Source organism: Carcharodon carcharias, chromosome 22, assembly GCF_017639515.1.
Source record: "Carcharodon carcharias isolate sCarCar2 chromosome 22, sCarCar2.pri, whole genome shotgun sequence".
NCBI lineage: Eukaryota > Metazoa > Chordata > Chondrichthyes > Lamniformes > Lamnidae > Carcharodon > Carcharodon carcharias.
This window is the reverse complement of record NC_054488.1, coordinates 58,695,550-58,718,440: the sequence shown is the minus strand read 5'-3', so window position 1 is coordinate 58,718,440 and position 22,891 is coordinate 58,695,550. Positions and strand designations below refer to the sequence as shown.

Below are 22,891 nucleotides of genomic sequence, written 5' to 3'. Positions count from 1 at the left end.
ATTAATTGAATTCAAAGTATATGGTTCAGCATTCAGGTCTTCTGTCTGACAGTTTATTTTGACTTTGATGTTTTCAACTATGGGTGTATAAAATAGAATACACTAACAGAAAAAGTTTGGATAAAGATTTCTTAAAGTTCACAGCAGCAGAAGGCTGAACATTTGTCCCCATATAACCCCTTGAAGTCCCAGTAGGGGAATCACTACATGGCAATCAGGAGGATGATCCTGGCTGAGTTCCCCATTTTTCTTCAGTTTCGGAAACTGACACTAAACCTAGAGCATCTGGGCCAGAGCAGCTAACTCAGCAATAAGTTGAGTCTGGAACCATTGTGGTCTGTATGGCACAGTGCCACACTTTGTGGTACATTCACCAAATTCAGCCACCAGTTTTACAAAGACTATAGCCTAGAAATGACTTGGCAATATCAGCAATTGAGCATATAATGGTTTTATATGACATTGCTCATTCCACTATTTTAATGGGGTCGTTACTGATTTTAAATAAATGCTAAAATAGTAGACAGAGCAACGCCATATGAATGCATTAAACACTCATCCATTAATACTGCTGGTATCGATTTCTAGGCTACATATTGGATTTTTCAGCTATGCTCAGTCCCTGACACCGCTGCTTTAAAAATGCAGCTGCAACACCATCACCTTGAGCAGTATGACAAGTGTGGCAAGAGTCAAAACATCTGCTGCAGTCATGGAAGGTCAGTCTTTGTAATGACAGATCAATGCATTTGGCAGTGAAATGGTGTCACTGCATTGCCGACTACGCCCTCTATGCACAAGAATCTAGTTGCTTCTTTAACATACAACTTTTGAAAATTAACTAGAAAGCTCTGATCATTTTGTAACTCAGGTTCTGCCGCCAATTTATCAGAACACTAGTGTCGTCAAATATTTTCTAAAATTATTTATAGATGGCAAAATAATTTCTAATGTAAAGCAGCTGCTCAAGGGTAGAGAGAATCCTACAATGGAACACTTTAATAATTTGCTTTTAAGGAGAAAAGCATTTGGGCCTCAGGAATGTGTGCAGGTTTACTGGCTATCTTCAACTACTGATGGTTGGTAGCATTCTTGCCCCAAAGTCAGAAGGTCATGGGTGACAAGGCCCTGCCTGCACTCCCATGGTCACTACTAGAAGAGCAGGGGAGTTCTTCCTGGTGTCCTGGGGCAAATGTTTTCCTCACAACCAATAAGACTAAAACAGATTGTCTGGTCATTATCTCATTGCTGTTTGTGGGACAATTTAGGGCAATTCAATTGATCACTCAGGAATTGATGCCCCAACATAAGTCAGAAAATGAGGGGGAGGAAACATACTACGTTTCCTATATTGCGACGGTCAGTACATTTTTAAATGTACCTCACTGGTACTGGTGCTTTGGGCAGTCCTAAGGTTATGATAGACCCTTTATGAATGCAAACCTTTCTTTCAAATAAAGATTGACATTTCTCAAGGCTGTACTCTGGCTGAGATCAAGAGAAAAATAACCCAGAGATTGTGACATTGGGCCAGTCTAAAAATCATTTGTTTTTCTAATATTGTCGAGGGATTTGACAGGCCTTCAATGGATGGTTTCAGGGAATCAAGTATTAAAAAAAATGCCACTGTAAGTTCCTCTTGCTAGACCTTGATGAGTAGACAAGTCAGCAGAGATTGACCATGTTACAAGAACAGCAGCTTGCATTTATATAGCATCTTCAAAGTAAAACTTTGCAAGGTGGCTTCACAAGAGTATAGTAAGAAATCTAACGAACAGCCACACAGAGATATAAGGACAGGTGAATAAAAGCTTGGCCAAAGAGATCAGTTTTAAGGAAGGACCTAAGGGAGGAGAGAGGTAAAAAGAGGAGAGAAATTTAGAGAGAGAATTCCAGAGCTTGAGGCTCAGGCAGCTGAAGGCATTGCTGTCATTAGTCAATTGAATGTAATTGGTGATGTTCAAGTGGCAAGGAATAGTAGGACGCAGAGATGTGGGAGGGTTGGAGGGCTGGAAGAGGTTACAGAGATAGGGAAGTAACTAGGCCATAGAGGGATTTGAACACAAGGATGAGAATTTTAAATGCAGCCCTACAAAAGTACAAAGTTGGGACATTGACTGTGCTGGTGCCGTTGAAGCACTCACTACGAATGTAGTCCCACTGAATGGAAACATGAGTCCTTCAGCACAAAGAATATCATGTGTTGTTATTCTGTTCTACAGAACAACTAGACCATCTGTATTAAAATTTAGTTTCCTACCCTCCACCCATTAAGACATATAGAGAGGAGGTCTCCAGCTCAAGCGGAGATGATTTTTGTTCCAGTAGCTTGAGTGCTTAAAAAGCAGTAACAACACATGCGAGTGATTCGAGAGTACAGAGATGAGCCTCTGCCTATTTACATCTCCGTAACATCAGTTGGCTCCACCTTGACTTGTTTCCACCATTGCTGCAACCTTCATTTGTCTCTTATTATTTTCCCAGGCAGAACATCTCTAGTGCTCTTGTCACCAGCTCCTGAACTTCATGTTATGTAGATTTTAATTAATTAAATCTCTGACCCTGTATCCTATCCCTGTACATTAAGTTCCACTCACCCAACCCCATGTGTTCTATTGGGTCCCCACCTACAATGCCTTGAATTCAAAACTTATGACTTTGGTTACAAATGTCTCCACTGGTACACCTTATTGTGATCTCAACAACCCCTCCAGCTCCATGTGTCAATGTATATCCTGTATTCATCTCATTCTGGCAGCCACTGCAACCTCTCCCCTGCCTTTTCAGTTAAGGAGTGCTCAGTGTTTGGGCCCAAGGCTCTCAAGTTCTTTGCATAAACCTTGACATCTTGTTACCTCTCTCCTCACTTTCGAAACCCATTTCTTTGACCTTGCCTTTGGTTATTCTCCTAATTCCTCTACTATTGCTCAGTGTCTGTTTCCATCTTTATGAAGTACCTCTGGATGTTTATTACCTTAAAGGCATTACATAAATACAAGTTGTAGTTATTGTTATGGAGTGAATTGTAATTTAAATATTGCCAGAAGGAGCTTTATGTCATGAGGAATGGCTGGAATTATACTTCTTGGAGGTTTTCAGCAGCAGGATCAATGTTTTTCCAGCATCTTTATAAATCTTAACTTTTTAAAGAAGTAATCTCCTGAAGATGTTGACTTACGTTGGTGCACAGTTTATTGTGGGGATTTTTTGGCCTGTATGATTGGTACTACATGGAGATAATATACCCACTGGCCAATCAGCAGAGCTTCCTCAACCTTTAAAAATATAAAATCACTGAAGTACTATTGACAAATAGATTCCAGATTCAAAATGATGGCCTGGCCAATAAAATGGTGGTTCAAGCTAATTGTATTAATTTTATGAACAAATGACTATGTCTTTTTTTTATAATGAAAATACATTATTGTTCAGACAGGAGCTGGGCAACAAATTACTCCAATGACAGAAAGTTCCTTCAAAGATGTCACAACTCATTAAAATAATCATAAAACAAACATGCATGAAACAGATAATTTTATGATGTTAGCATTCAAAAATCATAGCAATGTAAAAAAACAAATGAAATACAATACAAAGCACAATTATAAATGAGAACTTGATTGCTAGTAATAACACAAGAACTGCAGACTTAAATAATAGGAAAATATTGACAATGATATGTACAGACTTACAGATTATTAATACAGTTTATTTAAAAAAGTGTATAAACATTTTGAAAAGCAAAAATAAAATGTTAAAAGCATGTCTGATTGGACCAAAACAAAGCGGAGAGGGAGACACAATACTGGTGGGGAAATACTGTTTTTTTGACCTTCAGTACAATAAAAGATTACTGATATTCAGCTGCTAATCTCACTGGTTCCCACACATAAGATGCTCATCCTTACACAGTAATTGTTGATTTTGCTGGAATCCCATTCTGTGCCATGTTAGCTATATTAAAGGTATGAGTGAGGTCAGGAAATCATCCAGTGGTTCATCATCTGAAATAGTAAAATGATATAGTTTGTTTGGGTACAAACCAAAGCTGTTCAAAAACAGTTATAAAGAAATCAAAAAAATCACTAATATGTTAAAAACCTTATGTCATGCACACACTAAATTCCTAAGTCCACATTTACAATGTGAAACTGCCTATGTAAACATGTCACGCTGTAATCACTCCTTCCTTCCAATAGAGATGTACCACTGGCAGAAGAGTAATTACAGTTTTTTTTCTGTTTCACAATTACTTTAATCCTGGTGATTGAACATTACAACAAGAGGCTATACATTCAGTCATACACATGATGCCATGTTCACATGGCAGGTACCAGTTGGACAGGTTCAGAATTTACATGTTTTTAATTTAAAATATAGAGCACCCAATGAGTGAAGTAATTCTCATTCCAATCAGTGTACAACTGTCGTCTTCAGATGCTTGTACAGAATAGATTTAGAAGCAGAAGGGACAGGGTTCAGAGTGACGTAAAGATTGAATGTGGCCACTGCATATCATTTGTCCCTTGTTCCATAGGGTCTGGCTTAGATTATAGACAGATTTTGTCCTTATTCCCCTTGTTAAACTGCTTTTTAAAAAGATAATCATGAATAAAGCTTATTGGTAAAATGCTTAGACCCCCCCAAAAAAGGTCACTGATATTTCTCTTCTGTGTGAGTATCTAATCTATTAATTACAATTATTAAATATGAAATGGTACTCACATTACAGAGTAAGGCTTTGGGGAAATAGCAAGGGAGTGGGACTAATTAGATAGCACTTTCAAAGAACTGGCACCAACACTGACATGATGGGCAGAAGAGCCTTCTCTGCTGTATCATTCTATCATTTTGTGATTCTAAGGCCAGGATTTTCCGGTCATTGGGTGGGTTCGGCGGAGATGAGCGGGAGCGGCCGTGAAACGGACCACCACCCACAATCAGGCTGTGGCCGCAATTTCACGCTGGCTGAAACGTGCACTGCAGCACTCAGCGCTGCCGGGTGGGGGTGGGAGGAGTGCGAGTGAAGTTCGCACATGTGCGTGCAGGGAGCTGTGCCTCAGGGAGCTGAAGATTTTTATCAATAAAAATTAAGACTTTTAAAATAATGAAAACATGTCCCCTATATCACATGAGCCGGAACATGTAAAATACGAGTGCAAATAGTTTCTTTTAAAAATCACAGGTTGCAACCTCATCCCGCCTATGGATGAGGTTTCACCAAAAATGCAAAGGCCCCTTGGCCTTTTCGCCCGTCCGCCAACCAAATGGTTGGACAGACAGTGAAAAATTCCTATCAATTAGTTGATTAAGAGCCGTATAGGCTGCTCAATTGCTGGCAGGCGTGCTGCTGATTCCCGCGTGTTCCTGATGACCAAAATATTACGTGAGTCTACGTTGACATCAAGACGCTCGCCTGACGTCATCACGTGTCATTTTGCACTTGGTTGAGTCGGGTGCATGCCCGCCCGATGGGCCAAAAATTCTGCCCCAAGTGTCACATCCATTGCTTAACATACAAATGTTTATTGGCTGTGATAATTAATATTTAAGGCTCCAAATTGCAGTCAATTTGTATTATTACAGCCTTAGACTTTGTCTTAAAACAAGATACTCTTTGGCTCCTTCTAAGTTCTGAGTCATGAGTAGGAAGCAATCTCTGTTCTATTGCTTGGTGACATCAAACACGCAAGGCATCTCTTGCCTCTGTGACTTCCAGCACCAAGAAGGACAAGGGCAGCAACGTTGTGGGAACACCATCACATCTAAGTTCTCCTCCAAGTCACAACCTATCCCGATATGGACATATACCACCCTTCCTTCATCATTGTTGGGTCAAAACCCTAGAAATCCTCTACTTAACAACATGGTGGGAGCACCTTCACCGCAAGGACTGCAGAGGTTCAATGAGACAGTCCGTCATCCCTAACTTGGGATGGGCAATAAATGTAGCCTCACTGGCATCACCCACATCTCAACAGCAACAACTTGTATTCATATTGTATCTTTGATGAAGTAAATTGTTTCAGGGTACTTAACAGGGGTTTTATCAAACAAAACTTGATATAGAGTCACTGAAGGTAATTTTTTAAGGTAATTTACAAATAAAAAACAAAGGTGATTTGAAGAACCCTTTTTTTGTGCAACAAGTTATGATCTGGAATGCATTGCCTGAAAGAGCAGCGAAAGCAGTTTTGATAATAACATTTAGAGGAATTGGATAATACTTGAAAGGAAAACACTTAGAAACCCTGAGAAAGAGGAGGGAAGTGGAATTAATTGGGTAGCTCTGCCAAAGAGACACAATGGGCTGAATGGCCCCCTCTGTGCTGTATGATTCTATAAGAAGATATTAGGAGAAATGAGCAAAATAACAAAGGTAAATAAAATTGGAAGGGGCTGGTAATTAGTTGGCTATGATGCCCATTGTAGTAAGCAATCCTCACAGTCTCAGTTTATGTAAATGTATTGGCTGGAGAATAGATTGAGCTCAGTGATTCCATTATGAAGTGACCTCAGGACAGGGAGGAAGATGGAAGAACTTCACATTGTAGAGGCAGTAGCCACCAAATCAACAAAACCCCTTACTTCATCTGGAAAAGTTTGTAATTTTAACAATTCCCAAGATGCCTTCAAAATCTCTTTGCTAGTCAAGGAATCTTAAGTATTTAAAGGCTCTGTGTCACCAGCAGTTTCTGGCTTGGAAACCTCGAGGCCTTCTTTAAAAGTCGCTTGTTAGGAATGTTAAAGGAGTGGTAGGAATAAGAATCTGCAAGAACTTCTGGACATTTCCAGAAAATATAACTTCCACAGAAAAGCAATTATGCAAAGATAAAAATCCTGCCCAAAATTAACCCTTAAAAAGATAGTTTCTGTTTCATTAGACCATCCTGGAAACCCTGATCCAGTGCAGTAACTGAACCTCACAAGCTAGCAAAACCAAGTTGTACCCATGGTCTACATAAGAGCTGGTTAATCTCAGGTAGGGCAGCCTGGTGCATGACAATTGACCTCAGTGCCCGGTATTAGGCAGAATTGCCATCCCTGATGGCTATTCTGCAATATCTTCTAGAAAGTCTGTGCCCAGGCGGGGATTTGACTATTTGACTTGACTGTGATGTCCTGTGATCAAATAGCCTCTCCGTGGTCAAGGCTCCCATGTAAATAATGTCCACTTGATGAACTCCCCCCACCATAAAAACCCTCAAGTCAGCAGGGGGAAGGGGAGAAAACCTCCATCAAAATAGTTTTATGGTTCGTAGCCACGCTTGAATTATGTCACCGTGGTAACAACTCCAGCTATTTTAACTGGTTACAGGCAGCAAACTGCTGTTCCCACTCCATGACATTAAAAAACCAGAAACAGCGAAGGAATTGGGAGGTGCCACTTGTTAAATTGGTTGTGAAGTGATTCACCCACCTCCTATTGCGGTAGGTGTTTAGCTCCTCTTGAAGAACTGATGCCCTCTTTTGAAGGAAAGTCACCTAAAGCACAAAAAGGTAAAATATAATTTAATAAATAAAATTCTTTGAAAGAAACAGACAGGTTTCTGAAGGTTGTGACGCTCAAACTTATAATCTTCAAACCAATTGCGCCGAGTATAACAAACAACAGCAGGGCTCCCAGTTGACGTGACCGTTTTCCTTCAACAACAACTTGTATTTATTTAGTGCCTATAATGTAATTAAAACATCTCGGGCAATGTACCCTCTAATGTTTTGTAGAGTGTGTGAGCCCTTTAAATTATTTTGCGCATACACACAGTAACTTTAAGGGGCTGACCTGTGCACAGCCTGTGTGGGGACTTTCACATTGCTGTACAGCTTGGCAAGAACATTGATCACAAGGCATTTCACAGGAATGTTATCAACCAAAATCTGGCACTGAGCCACTTAAAGAGATATTAGGGCAGATGTCCAAAAGCTTGGTTGAGGAAGTATTTTTAATGAGCAACTTAAAGGAGCAAAGAGAGGTTCAGATGGAGAGGATTAGGGAGGAAATTCCAGTGCTGAGGGCCTAGGCAGTTCCCCCAGCTTCCATTTGTTGGCTAGATTAACTTGGTAACCTGTTCACTAATGGATACATGGCATTCCATTTCTGAATCCTGTGGCGTCCTTTTCCAAATCCAACTTTCTTGACCCAGCTCAAATACATGCACAGTATTTTTTTCTCCATTTATTTGGATTCTGTGACTGGCCAAATAATTTCTCACACAATGAAAAGTTCTGGACATGCGCACTCACAATGACCCCACAGGTACCGACACCAAAATATAATTTTGCTGAATTTCTGTTAAACTCTTAAAACATGAGCTGGTCACCAAAGGTGAGAAAGAGGCTAAGATCCACCACAGGCAGAATGGGAGGATGTCAAATGTCTGGGGAAGGCAGCAGTAATTATTTCCTCCCACCCTATTTCAACTGAGTAGTAAAACTCCCCATTTCCTGAGTCTCAGTTTATTGCATGCTTTCCCCATGTTTCCCTGTTAAATACAAGTAGCATTTACTGTAGTGATTTGTGAATAAGACAACTGCCTCCCTCCATCTTCAAAGTCCAAACAGTTTGAATTCGTAATACTAAGGGTGGGGTTTGAAGTGTGTTAGGAATCGGATATCAGAGTTAGCACTTTTAGCAAAGGAGGGTAGAAAATTCATCAAACAAAACCTGAATAGTACAACACTGAAAGTTTACTAAATGATAAGTAACAGTTTATTTGAATGAAATATTTTTCATTGCCATGTATCCCTACAGATACATTCTTAAGTTTAAGGTTTTACTATCAACAATGGCAAATAATGCAACATCATCGATTAATGAATTGTTCGGTTTTGTTGGGCTCTTTTAACAAAGAGCAGCAGTTCAGATGTGATCCCACTGTTCGCCAGGTCAGAGCCAAACTGTAAAATGTTTTACACACTGAGACTTATCCAGAGTAAACACTCCAGTATGGCTCACAGCTTTGTACAGTAAGGTGAAAGTCCCTGAAAATTGTGTAACAAAACAGCTGTTGCCTCAGTCTTGAATTCAAACAAAGATGAAAGTACAGGATAAATCCATGGTGTGACATTAGTGTGTGCAAAACAATTTTGTTCTTGGGATCTGTGCTGATAAGCTGTGATAATGGCTGACTGCAATCTTCTGCTTAACTGCTTAATGCCTTTAACACTAAAATACCTCACAGCTGAAATGAATGGGAAAAAATTTGGGGTTCTAGAATTAAATAAAGAAAACAGAAGTTCATTTCTCCAGCCTTCACTGATGGGAATAAATGATTTCCGGTGACCTGCAACTATAAATCTGTAACAAAAACAGAATTACCTGGAAAAACTCAGCAGGTCTGGCAGCATCGGCGGAGAAGAAAAGAGTTGACGTTTCGAGTCCTCATGACCCTTCGACAGAACTTGAGTTCGAGTCCAAGAAAGAGTTGAAATATAAGCTGGTTTAAGGTGTGTGTGTGGGGGGAGGCGGAGAGAGAGAGAGAGAGAGAGAGAGAGAGAAGTGGAGTGGGGATGTGGTTGTAGGGACAAACAAGCAGTGATAGAAGCAGATCATCAAAAGATGTCAACAACAATAGAACAAAAGAACACATAGGTGTTAAAGTTAAAGTTGGTGATATTATCTAAACGAATGTGCTAATTAAGAATGCATGGCAGGGCACTCAAGGTATAGCTCTAGTGGGGGTGGGGAGAGCATAAAAGATTTAAAATTTAAAAAAAAAATAATAATGGAAATAGGTGGGAAAAGGAAAATCTATATAATTTATTGGAAAAAAGGAAGGGGGAAACAGAAAGGGGGTGGGGATGGGGGAGGGAGCTCAAGACCTAAAGTTGTTGAATTCAATATTCAGTCCAGAAGGCTGTAAAGTGCCTAGTCGGAAGATGAGGTGTTGTTCCTCCAGTTTGCGTTGGGCTTCACTGGAACAATGCAGCAAGCCAAGGACAGACATGTGGGCAAGACAGCAGGGTGGAGTGTTAAAATGGCAAGCGACAGGGAGGTTTGGGTCATTCTTGCGGACAGACCGCAGGTGTTCTGCAAAGCGGTCGCCCAGATTACGTTTGGTCTCTCCAATTTAGGGGAGACTACATTGGGAGCAACGAATGCAGTAGACTAAGTTGGGGGAAATGCAAGTGAAATGCTGCTTCACTCGAAAGGCGTGTTTGGGTCCTTGGACGGTGAGGAGAGAGGAAGTGAAGGGGCAGGTGTTGCATCTTTTGCGTGGGCATGGGGTGGTGCCTTAGGAGGGGGTTGAGGAGTAGGGGGTGATGGAGGAGTGGACCAGGGTGTCCCGGAGGGAGCGATCCCTACGGAATGCCGATAAGGGGGGTGAAGGGAAGATGTGTTTGGTGGTGGCATCATGCTGGAGTTGGCGGAAATGGCGGAGGATGATCCTTTGAATGCGGAGGCTGGTGGGGTGATAAGTGAGGACAAGGGGGACCCTATCATGTTTCTGGGAGGGAGGAGAAGGCGTGAGGGTGGATGCGCGGGAGATGGGCCGGACACGGTTGAGGGCCCTGTCAACGACCGTGGGTGGAAAACCTCGGTTAAGGAAGAAGGAGGACATGTCAGAGGAACTGTTTTTGAAGGTAGCATCATCGGAACAGATGCGACGGAGGCGAAGGAACTGAGAGAATGGGATGGAGTCCTTACAGGAAGCGGGGTGTGAGGAGCTGTAGTCAAGGTAGCTGTGGGAGTCGGTGGGTTTGTAATGGATATTGGTGGACAGGCTATCACCAGAGATTGAGACAGAGAGGTCAAGGAAGGGAAGGGAAGTGTCAGAGATGGACCACGTGAAAATGATGGAGGGGTGGAGATTGGAAGCAAAATTAATAAATTTTTCCAAGTCCCGACGAGAGCATGAAGCGGCACCGAAGTAATCATCGATGTACCGGAGAAAGAGTTGCGGAAGGGGGCCGGAGTAGGACTGGAACAGGGAATGTTCCACATACCCCATAAAGAGACAGGCATAGCTGGGGCCCACGCGGGTACCCTTGGCCACACCTTTTATTTGGAGGAAGTGAGAGGAGTTGAAGGAGAAATTGTTCAGCGTGAGAACAAGTTCAGCCAGACGGAGGAGAGTAGTGGTGGATGGGGATTGTTCGGGCCTCTGTTCGAGGAAGAAGCTAAGGGTCCTCAGACCATCCTGGTGGGGAATGGAGGTGTAGAGGGATTGGACGTCCATGGTGAAGAGGAAGCGGTTGGGGCCAGGGAACTGGAAATTGTTGATGTGACATAAGGTGTCAGAGGAATCACGGATGTAGGTGGGAAGGGACTGGACAAGGGGAGAGAGAAGGGAGTCAAGATAACGAGAAATGAGTTCTGTGGGGCAGGAGCAAGCTGAGACGATTGGTCTACCGGGGCAGTTCTGTTTGTGGATTTTGGGTAGGAGATAGAAGCGGGCCGTCCGAGGTTGGGCGACTATCAGGTTGGAAGCTGTGGGAGGGAGATCCCCAGAGCAGATGAGGTCAGTGACAGTCCTGGAAACAATGGCTTGATGTTCAGTGGTGGGGTCATGGTCCAGTGAGAGGTAGGAGGAAGTGTCTGCGAGTTGACGCTCAGCCTCCGCAAGGTAGAGGTCAGTGCGCCAGACAACAACAGCACCACCCTTGTCAGCAGGTTTGATGACAATGTCAGGGTTGGACCTGAGAGAATGGAGTGCAGTAAGTTCAGAGAGAGACAGGTTAGAATGGGTGAGAGGAGCAGAGAAATTGAGACGACTAATGTCGCGCCGACAGTTCTCAATGAAAAGATCAAGAGAAGGTAAGAATCCAGAGGGAGGGGTCCAGGTGGAGGGAGAATATTGGAGATGGGTAGAAGGATCCGTTGAACTGGGAGAGGACTCCTGCCCAAAGAAGTGAGCCCGGAGACGAAGACGGCGGAAGAAGAGTTCAGCATCATGCTGAGCCCGAAATTCATTGAGGTGAGGGTGTAAGGGTATGAAACTAAGTCCTTTGCTGAGCACTGAACGTTCAGCATCGGAGAGGGGAAGGTCAGGGGGTATAGTGAATACACGGCTGGGATTGGGATTGGAAGATGGGGTGGGGACGGAGGGACAGGCAGGGGTGGAGGGTCCTAGATGGGTGTTGGTGTCGATGAGTTGTTGGAGCTTGCGTTCCTTAGCACTTGAGAGAAAGAGAAAAAGTTTCTTGTTGAGGCGTCGGATGAGCCGAAGGATAAAATGAAACTGGGGGCACACGCAGCTTTGATAAAGGGTACGGCGGTGCTGCTGGAGGGAGAGGTCGAGTGTGTTCATATGGCAACGCATGGCACTGAGTGTGGATTTCAGAATGTGACGGGAACAGCAGTCCGAGAAACGTTTTATGTCCCGGAGATACCTGTAATCCTGGGTGGGTTCGAAACATGAGGGGTGGAATTTCAGTTGAAATCCACGTGGGGTAAGTCGGAGATGGAGACAGTCACTGAGAAAGGAGATATGGCTGTGAAAGCGGGTTTTAGTAAACACCTTGTCAAACACCAGGAGGGAAATGGAAAGCAAGGAAGGTGAGCAGGGCAAAAGAGAGGAACGGAAATCTTGTCGCAGAAAAGAACAGAACTTCTTCAAGGAGGTAGGCATTTCTTGAAGAGCAGTGGCAGTCAATTAAACACAGAGATAAAAACAAAAAAACTGCGGATGCTGGAAATCCAAAACAAAAACAAAAACAGAATTACCTGGAAAAACTCAGCAGGTCTGGCAGCATCGGCAGAGAAGAAAAGAGTTGACGTTTCGAGTCCTCATGACCCTTCGACAGAACTTGAGTTCGAGTCCAAGAAAGAGTTGAAATATAAGCTGGTTTAAGGTGTGTGTGTTGGGGGCGGAGAGAGAGAGAGAAGTGGAGTGGGGGTGTGGTTGTAGGGACAAACAAGCAGTGATAGAAGCAGATCATCAAAAGATGTCAACAACAACTATAAATCTGTCCTCAGCCCTGAAGAAGTCATACAGGCTCAAAATGTTAACTCTGTTTCTCGCTCCATAGATGCTGCCAGACTTGCTGGGTTTTTCGAGCATTTTCTGTTTTTATTTCAGATTTCTAGCATCCACAGTATTTTGCTTTCACATACGTCTATCCTGTCTGTCGGTCTTGGTATGCTGGGAGGTCCAAGCTAGGCATGGAGATATCAAAGGAGTGATGGGGTTGATTGTCAGTGCTACTCTACCTTTGTGGCTTGTCAAACAGCAGGATCACATCCTTGAATTCTGCTCTGCAAATATTCCAACAATAGATCTCTTATTGCTTAACTAATGAATATTACCTTAGCACCAGGAGTAGATTGGTTTTATCCCACTGTTGTGTGTAAATAAATGGGTCAAAATGCAGACACAGGGAAATCTACAGCAGAACCTCCCACTGTTTGCAGTGGAGCGGAAGGACTGGTATTTACTCCACTGCACCACCACTCTTTCTGCATGTGGCCAAGTCTAAGAAACAAAACCTGTCCTATTTATTATAAAAGCAAAACACTGGGGATGCTGGAAATCCAAAACAAAAACAAAAATAAAGATAAAAATACCTGGAAAAACTCAGCAGGTCAGACAGCATCTGCGGAGAGGAACACAGTTAACGTTTCGAGTCCGTATGACTCTTCAACAGAACAGTTCTGTTGAAGAGTCATACGGACTCGAAACGTTAACTGTGTTCCTCTCCGCAGATGCTGTCAGACCTGCTGAGTTTTTCCAGGTATTTTTATTTTTGTTTCTGTCCTATTTATTGTTTGGTGTGGTACTGTCACCAGGCTGTGTATTTCATTGCTGGGCAACTGCAAATAACACAATGCAATCAACAGTAAAATAGCTAATGACACTGAAATAGAAAAAGAGCCTTTCACTCGAGGGTGTTGAAGGATTCAACAGGTATTCCCCAAATACTACTCCATCACGCAGTCCCTTCAATAAGGTCCATGTCATGTGCTTTTCAAAATAACTAATATTCATACAGCATCTCTAACACAGCAAAACATCCCAAAGTGTGTTATGGGAGTGTTAAGAAATAAAATTTGGTGCTGAGCCACATAAGGAGATATTAGGGTAGATGACTTGGGAAAAGAGGTAGGTTTTAAGGAGTGTCTTAAAGGAGGAAAAAGAGGTAGAGATGCAGAGGGGCTCAGGCAGGGAGTTCCAGAATTTAGGGCCCAGGCAGATGAAGGCACGACTGCCAATTGAGTGATGAAAATCGGGGATACCCAGAGGAATGCAGAGATTTTAGATGGTTGTAAGAAATTTCAGAGATAGGGATGGGCAAGGCCATGAAGAGATTTAAAATTAATTTATTAAATAGAGTTGGCAATTGACTAGATAATAAATACTACCAAGATTTGGTTATGTGTGCAGCTATATGAGAAGAGCGCATCTGCTCCTATGAGGCATTTATTCTACTCAGAGATAAAAACAAAAAACTGCGGATGCTGGAAATCCAAAACAAAAACAGAATTACCTGGAAAAACTCAGCAGGTCTGGCAGCATTGGCGGAGAAGAAAAGAGTAGACGTTTCGACTCCTCATGATGTTCTGTTGAAGGGTCATGAGGACTCGAAACGTCAACTCTTTTCTTCTCCGCCGATGCTGCCAGACCTGCTGAGTTTTTCCAGGCAATTCTGTTTTTGTTTTTTCATTTATTCTACTGTTAACTAACCTGGAGCAGCAAGTAAAGGCCTAAACCTAGTGGGCTTTTAAAGACCAGGAGATTCCAGGTGGGGTGGCTGTGCCATTGGGCACAGTTCCCCAGTGCTATTGAGGGGCTGCAGGGTGGGCAAAATCAGTCAGGGTTCCTGCTCCTTATCACTAATCAGTGATCCCTGTTCCAAACATGCATCTGCAATGGAGGCTGATTAAGCTCAGGCTTGGCTCTGATGCCCTTCATGGTCAAATTATCCACCAATACCCACCATTTCAGCTCACACCAGAAGAATGGTCACTTTGGGGAAGTACTGGCACCTCCCAAGCACACCTCACGCAAGTCAATGCCTTTAGAAGAGGGGAGAAAACAGGGGGCAGGGGAAATCACTAAAGTTAAAGCGAATGAAATGTAATAAGATGAAAGAGTTTGCATTTTGTGAAATGCAGTAATGGCAGCCGATGTAAGAGGTGCACTGGCAGCTGGACTGTAAATAGGGATGCGACAACTGGGGCTTGATTTTCAATTTGTCAGAAAACTGATGCCCGGATTATTTATGTATCCTAACCAACTTGTCTGCTTTACAGGTAGCATTACATTAGCAACATGTCTACATTGCTGATGTGACGCTATCTTTAAAGCAGATCCCCTAATTCAGTCAGTGGTGAGCTCGGTGCCAAATTAGGGGCACCAGGCACTGCCAGGAGGCAGTGCCAGGAATAGAGCAGGCAGGACATCAGAGGACCAGCAGCCTCACAGTGTATGGCAAAAGGTTCATGAAAAGGTACTGGACCCATTCTGAGAGAATAACCTCTTTTTCCAAAAATGTTTGTTGAGCAGAAACATCATTTAATGGCTCCCCATGTTGTACCGGACAGCCATGCACTAACGTGCAGCAGACTGTTTGGTTTTGCCGAGCTGCAATTCGAAAACCATTTACTGGTCCTACCCAGCCTGTTAACAAGCCCCTTATGGAGCTTAATGAGCAGTTAATTGGAGGGGAACAGGTTTGTGGCTCCCCCAATCACCCTTGCTTTGAAAGTAGCAGCGTGTCCCAGAGGTGAGGGGCCACTGACATGCCACCTGGGAGCGTGATTTTCAAAGTACCCCCGCGCTCGGTCTTGCCCTCACGGGCAATTGAAAATCAGATCCTTGGTCTATGAAGCTTAAAGTTGGTGAGAGGAAAAATAATCAATCGCTGTGTCTGCTCCTGTTTGCTATCCCATGATTCCTGCTGAATTTACCCGCTGACTCTTATTTTGTGGGCTGTACAAGAAACCTAGCCACTTGGACGAGACATCCTGACTTGGAACCATATTGCCATTCCTTCACTGTTGGTGGGTCAAAACCCTGGAACTCTCTCTAATAGCACTACATTGCATGGTCTGCAGCGGTTCAAGAAGGCTGCTCATGACCACTTTCTCAAGGGCAATTAGGGATGGACAACAAAGGCTGGCCTTGTTCAGCAACACCCACATCCCATGATAAAATAACAAAAAAGGCACCTGATACCCATAGACTGGGATAACCACTCCAGTTTGAACCACTGGCTTCTGGAAAGTAGGTTTGAATTTTAAAAAAACAGTTAATCATTCTACTGCTGAGATTTACCTGAGACTTCATGGAACTAATGGTGTCTTCAAGTTCTTGCCGCACTGTGGCCGGCATCAAGCCTTTAATTTTCATTTCATATTCTTGCTGGATATGAGTGATCTGGAAAAAAACCAAAGATAATGGGGATCACATTTCACTTTTAAGCAAAGCCTGTCTGACTGTTTTGGGATGAAGTAAAGTCAGTAGACAATGGAATGGAACTCGGAGGCTTCTCAAAAATTAAAAGTGCTGCCATTAAAGATGCAGGAGACCAAAGTAAATTTGATTTTAAAGCTGCTCTGGTTCTGTATCTGCTTTTGTCTGAAGTTATTCTCAGTGAAATGGTGCAAGACACGAAACTTGACAGCAAAATAAAGGGAAGTACTCTGACATATTTTGCGTCTAAATGTTTGGCGATTACAGCTTCAAATTCCATTCAGTGTTTCTAACAAAAGCTGCAGAAACAGAACTCTGCCCCTTATTAAATGACAAAAGCTGGGATGTTTGACAGACGCTGTGAGGAAGCGAACTCCTGCCCAAAGAAAGATCTGGGCAGGCATATGACTCAGTTCAGGGAAGGTTCACTAGGTTATTTCCTGGGATGAAGGTGCTTGTCTTATGAGGAAAGATTGAGCAGATTGAACCTAAACTCATTGGAGTTTAGAAGAATGAGAGGTGATCTTATTGAAGCATATACGATTCTGAGGGGGATTGATAGGGTAGATGCTGAGAGGATGTTTCCCCTCATGGGGGAACCTAGAACTAGGGACTGCTGTTTCAAAATAAAAGGTGTCCATTTAAAACTGAAATGAAAGGTTCAATAGTCTTTGGAATGCCCTGCAGAAAGCAGTGGAGCCTGAGTCATTGAATATATTCAAGGCTGAGTTACACAGACTTTTGATCTACAAGGGAGTCAACAGGTATGGGGGACAGGCAGGAAAATAGAGTTAAGGCCATAATCAGATCAGTCATGATCTCATTGAATGGCACAGCAGCCTTGAGGGGTTAAATGGCCTACTTTTGCTCTTATTTCTAATGATCTTATGATAACAACAATTCGCATTTATGCCTTTACTATAACAGAAATGTCCAACTGTGCATCACAGGAAGATGATCAGACAGGATTTTGACATTGAGCACATAAAGAGATATTAGGGCAAGCGACTGAAAGCTTGCTCAAAGTCTTAAGGAGTGACAAAGGAGGAAAGAAGTAGAGCGGTTTAAGGATGGAACTTTGTTTTTTTATCTGTTCATGGGGTGTCAGCATCATTGACAAGGCCAGCATTTAGTACCCATCCTTAATTGCCCTTGAGAAGATGACGGTGAGCCCCCTTCTTGAACCACTGCAGTCATCGTCGTGTCAGCACACCCACAATGCTGTTAGGGTGGGAGTTCCAGGACTTTGAGCCAGCGACAATGAGGAAGTGGTGATTTATTTGCAAGTCAGGATAACGTGTGACTTGGAGGGGAACTTGCTGCTGGTGTTGTTCCATATTCCTGCTGCCCTTCTCCTTCTAGACCGGGGTTTTGGGAGATGCTGTCGAAGAGCCTTCATGAGTTGCTGCAGTGTACCTTGTAGACAGTACACTTTGCAGCCATTGTGTGCTTGTGGTGTAGCTTCAGGCCCAGGCAGCTGAAGACACAGCCTTCAACAGTGGAGCAATGAAAATCCTTGGAGGGAATTGCAACATATTCTGCTCGTTTATAGACAAGACCACAAAAGGAAAAACTCATGACATCGCTTCATCAACAACTCTACTTGCTTTGCTAAATATTTGCAACTTGAAGGAAAGCAATCATTTCAAACAAAAATATATCAAAGAGGATCATACTGCAGTAGATGTAGCGTCTGAACTTGCCTCTGCAGTCTAGCATGGCAGTGCTTGCTGCAAAGGGTAATTATCTACTGACAGATAATGTCCCTTTAAGTATAATCTGATGGGTGTGGTAAATTGGTGTCCTTTAAGAAGGAAGTTGAGGGAGGAGATATTGAAGTTTGCTTGGTGAGACTGCTGAGTAATGCATCACGGGTAACAAAGGGGTCTGCTGGAGTTTGAAATTGGGGAGGAATTTCTCGAGAAAGAAAGACTTGCATGTGTGGACATGAATGTCCTGAAACACTTCACTGTTAATAAAGTAATTTTGAAATGTAGTCAATGTTGCGGTGTAGGAAATGTGGCAGCCAGTTTGAGCACAGCAAGCTCCAATAAACAGCAATGAGGTAATGGACAGATATAGCGATGCCAGTTGAGGGATAAATATTGTCCAGGACACCAGGGAGAATTCCCGTGATAATCACTGAACAGTGCCATGGTATCTTTTACATCCACCTAAGCAGCAGATGGGATCTTAGTTTAATATCTTGTCCAAAAGACAGCACCTCTGACAGTACTGATAGTGTGAGTGTCAGCCAAGGATTTGTGCTCAAGGCTCTTGAGTGGCTCTTAAAATCACAACTTTCTGACTCATAAGTGAGAATGCTACCCACTGAGCCAAACTGTCAGCTTGGGGAAGGGTAAGGGAGACGTTCAGGAGGTTGCACTGTCTACATAGATAGCGTGAGCACTGATTTTGTTTCCTATGTTCATAAACCATGCAGTCAACTTCTACTATATGGGACAGAAAGGTATTCCCAAAATCTGACTTAGTAACCCAAACCCAATTTCTTAGGGGCAGCTTTCAGCCACATGTTCACTCATTTCTTTCCTGTCAGCCAGCTCTGCTGCTTCAAAGCTGCAGCTACACAAGTGGAAAAGCCACAATCTGATTCCTATCAAAATAAAATCAAAAAATCTTGTCTGTAAAATATTCTGATAGCTCAACAACATTTTGCAGTTCTATAGTGCCTTTTATAAATCACCTTATGATGCTTCATAGAAGCCATATAAACAAACTTTGACGAACCATATTAAACAGATATTAGGGCAGATGACCAGAGGAATTTTAATGATCATCCTAAAGGAGGAAGGAGAGGCCATCAAGGCCTTGCCTCACCCTTGCAGTCTCTACCATCTGCCAGACCCTGAACACATTTCTCTGGTATGATTTCCTCTTAGTTCCCTTCCAACACATGGTAATTCTATTGTTTATTTTTATTTCTAAAGCCCTCAGCCTCGTTCTCTCCCCCTTAGTTTGCAAAGCCCTCCAAAAACTAATTTTTTTCTTGTCCTTCTTAAACTGTTTCCCTTTCTTTCCTGCTCTGTGTTTGAATTTCTTCCGCATTGACAGCTCTCCTGAGACAGGAATATAGGACTTAGAAGCAGGAGTAGGAGTAGATAATTCAGCCCTTTGAGCCCGCTCCTCCATACAGTAAGAACATGGCTGATCTGGTTGCGGTCCCAATTTCACTTTCCTGTCTGCCCTCCGTAACTCTTAACTCCCTTGTCTAACAAAAATCTGTCGAACTCTGTCTTCAATAAATTCAATGACCCAGCCTTCACTGCTCTCTGGGGAAGAGAATTCCACAGACTAAAACTGTTCTAGAGAGTAATCCAGAGATCCAACTTGGACCATGATAGCTGGATCCTCCCCCTCCAAGTTCCTCTCTAGCCCCGAGCAGATGTCCTAGCCCTGGCACCAGGCAGGCAACACAGCCGCCTGGACTCATGCTCTTGTCTGCAGAGAACTGTGTCAATCCCCCTGACTATACTGTCCCCTACTACCACTACATTCCTATTGACTCTGTTCCCTTGAATGGCTTCGTGCGCCACAGTGCCATGGTCAGTTTGCTCATCCACTCTGCAAACCTTGCTTTCATTCCCACAAGCTGCAAGAACTTCAAATCTATTGGACAATTGCGAGGGCTGAGGCTCCTTCAATTCTACCTTCTCGATCCCCTTACCTGCCTCACTTGCAGTGACACCCTCCTGTACCTGACTACTGACCAAATCAGAAGACTCTAACCTAAGGGGTGAGATGGTTTCCCTTAGATGAGGAACAATACACAATTCCATGAACTGTTGTGCAAGGGAAGCTGGATTAATGACTGTGCACAAACATGCCAACATCTTGCAGCCAGTTCCTGCTCCTGACAAACCCTAAGGAAAAAAGGCACTTTCTTAAGAGGGAGGGACTTGAAAGTGATCAGCCAGGTTAACTTTTGAATGCCTTATTGAAAGCAACCCTGTCAGGATTCTCAGATAAAAGCAAAATACTGCAGATACTGGAAATCTGTCCCTATGGGTCTGAAGAGGGGTCATACGGACTCGAAACGTCAACTCTGCTTCTCTCTCCACAGATGCTGTCAAACCTGCTGAGTTTTTCCAGCATTTTCTCTTTTATTTCCATAAGGATTCTCAGTCAGCAAATGGCGTGAAAGAAAAAAACATAAAACAAAAAGAAAGGTGCTCTGAACAAAATAATAAAAAAAACTTAATCTCCTTGGTTTATCACAGCAATCAGGGAAAAAAGTGTAATCTGTAAATATGTTTTATTGCCAGTAAGACCACTAACTGTTAAGTAACAGTAAGATTAACTGTTAAGTTTGTCACTTAAAGACATATCTGATGGAACGATCTCTGTAGGAGGCAGGACTCCTTTGCCATGGGTGAGATATAACACAGGAATTGGGAAACTGCTCCTAACAGTATATTCACTAAATCATTGTTCTGACCTCAGTCATGTCCACTCACCATTGTACTCAGGAAAAGAAATAAAGAGCTATTTAATTTGTAATAACAGCATTGCTCCAAGAAGGCGACGAAGCAAAGTTGGACTTTATAGCCAGAAGTACTGAAACAAGAAAATGGTGCCACCCACGCTTTTGGCACTGTCCACATGGTGCTGGAAAAGATGCTAATGCAGGGATGGCGTGTGTGCATCAGAAAGCTCAGGAGTGATGCTGTCATAACATCAAACAGCCAGAATGGCTGATTCGACATTTGTTTCAGGAACCGTGCGCTTATGCAATGAATGCCTGTGCTGGCCACTCCCAGCTGAACATCCGGAGTGGTGGGGGAGCCACAACAGCTCTTATGAAAGAGTCAGCACCAATTTATAGCTGTTTGACTTGCTTCTGATTAAGATGGGTTTGTATTTTTTGAGGTGTTTTGGAGAGCTGGTGCTTAAAATCAGGGAGGACTCAGAGTTGGTGACTGAAAATTGAGGCTGTGGTTACAGAGCCTCTTGGTTTGCAATGTGACCATGAAATGCAGCAAAGGCTGCAGACAAGGAAAATTCTGCGAAAGGCAAGGAGGAGGAGGGCTCGCCACAGAAGGTGCTACACACCAAGGGTTTTTTGGGGAGCATTTCCTCTACCCCCACCAAAACTAGGGGGAATGCCTGAGGTGATTCAAGTTCTACAAGAAGGTAGTGATTAAACTGTGACACCGGTTGCAACCTGACCTGGAGCTTTCCATCACGACAAGGTCAGCTCTAACAATGGCTGTCATGGTTATGGTGGCATTGACCTTTATGCTTCTGGATGTATCTGGTTGGGGGGGGAACCGGGTGACATCTTGAACACTTGCCAGTATTCTGTCCATCAATGCATCTGGAAGGTCATGGAGGCCATCTACTTCAGAGAGGAGAGCATATTGTTTTCTCTCTCAGCAAGGGCAAGCAGGATGAAGGGACAGTGGCTTTGACTGCACAAGGTATCATTGACTGCACATATGTAGTTCTGTGGGCCTCATGTCAATGGGGAAAGGCACAGGAACTGCAAGGGATACCATTGTATAAATGCACAGTTGGAGTGTGAACACTCCCAATATGTCATGTTGGTGAATGACCCCAATTCTGGCAGCAGCCATGATGCATCCTGCATCAGTCAGCCATACCCCATCTTTAGGCGTCCATGGAGAATCAGAGGCTGCTTCCTTGGGGTATAGGCTATGGTGCTCCCTGCTGTCCAAGGGTAGGGGGAGAGGTGATGAAGGTTGATGACCCCTCCCTTTCACCACCTGACCATGTGAGAACAGTGGATGTATATTGAGAGCCAGAAGAAATATTGTTGAGCAGACAATCTGGTTGCTGAGCAATGGTTCTGCTACATTGGCTGCTCGGGGGAAGGCCTCCAGTACATACTTGAGTGAGTTTTGAAGTTCATGGTGATCTGCTGCATCCTCTATAACATGACCATCATGAAGGCGCAGCCATTACTTCCAGGAATCCAGAGCAAACCTTGGGAAGAGGAGAAGGAGAGGGCAGGAGGATGAAGCAAAGACAGCAAGGAGGATGCATCCTGGACCCCCTTGCTGTTAGAGTGTCTTCTCAGACTCTGCTTTCATTAAAACTACTTCTTTTGACCATCTGGATAGCTCGATACATCTGAGATGTCCCGTCACAACATCCCAGTACTCTGTTCCAACAAGAAAAGCCACCCACATTAACAACTTAATCCATCACCACATTCTATTATACAAACAGAAATGAACTACTCACCCTTCTGAATTCCCTTAATGCCTGTCTTGTGGGTGCCTTTGCCTATCCTAGTGCTCCTACACAGTGCTATCCCAGTGGTTGCAATATGGCTGATGGAAGACTGCTGACTTTCTTTTATTCGTTCATGGGATGTGCTGCCTAGGCCAGCATTTATTACCTATCCCCTAATTGCCCTTGAGAAGGTGGTGGTGAGCTGCCTTCTTGAACCGCTGCAGTCCACGTGGTGTAGGTACACCCACAGTACTGTTAGGGAGGGAGTTCCAGGATTTTGACCCAGCAACAGTGAAGGAACGGTGATATAGTTCCAAGTC

At 43.4% G+C, this 22,891-nt stretch overlaps 1 protein-coding gene across 7 annotated transcripts in view; it reads right to left on the bottom strand.

Moving 5' to 3' along the window:
• Positions 1–3,519: 3,519 nt before the first annotated feature.
• Positions 3,520–22,891, bottom strand: part of cep112 (centrosomal protein 112) — a 425,679-nt gene continuing 406,307 nt past the window's right edge. For all 7 annotated transcript variants that reach the window (XM_041216547.1, XM_041216546.1, XM_041216549.1 and 4 more), the window contains 3 exons: positions 16,218–16,319; positions 7,421–7,485; positions 3,520–4,004 (listed from right to left, as the gene is read on the bottom strand). In XM_041216547.1, coding sequence (XP_041072481.1) covers positions 4,001–4,004; positions 7,421–7,485; positions 16,218–16,319 — 171 coding nt within the window. In that variant the 3' untranslated portion in view covers positions 3,520–4,000. The remainder of the gene's footprint in view (positions 4,005–7,420; positions 7,486–16,217; positions 16,320–22,891) is intronic.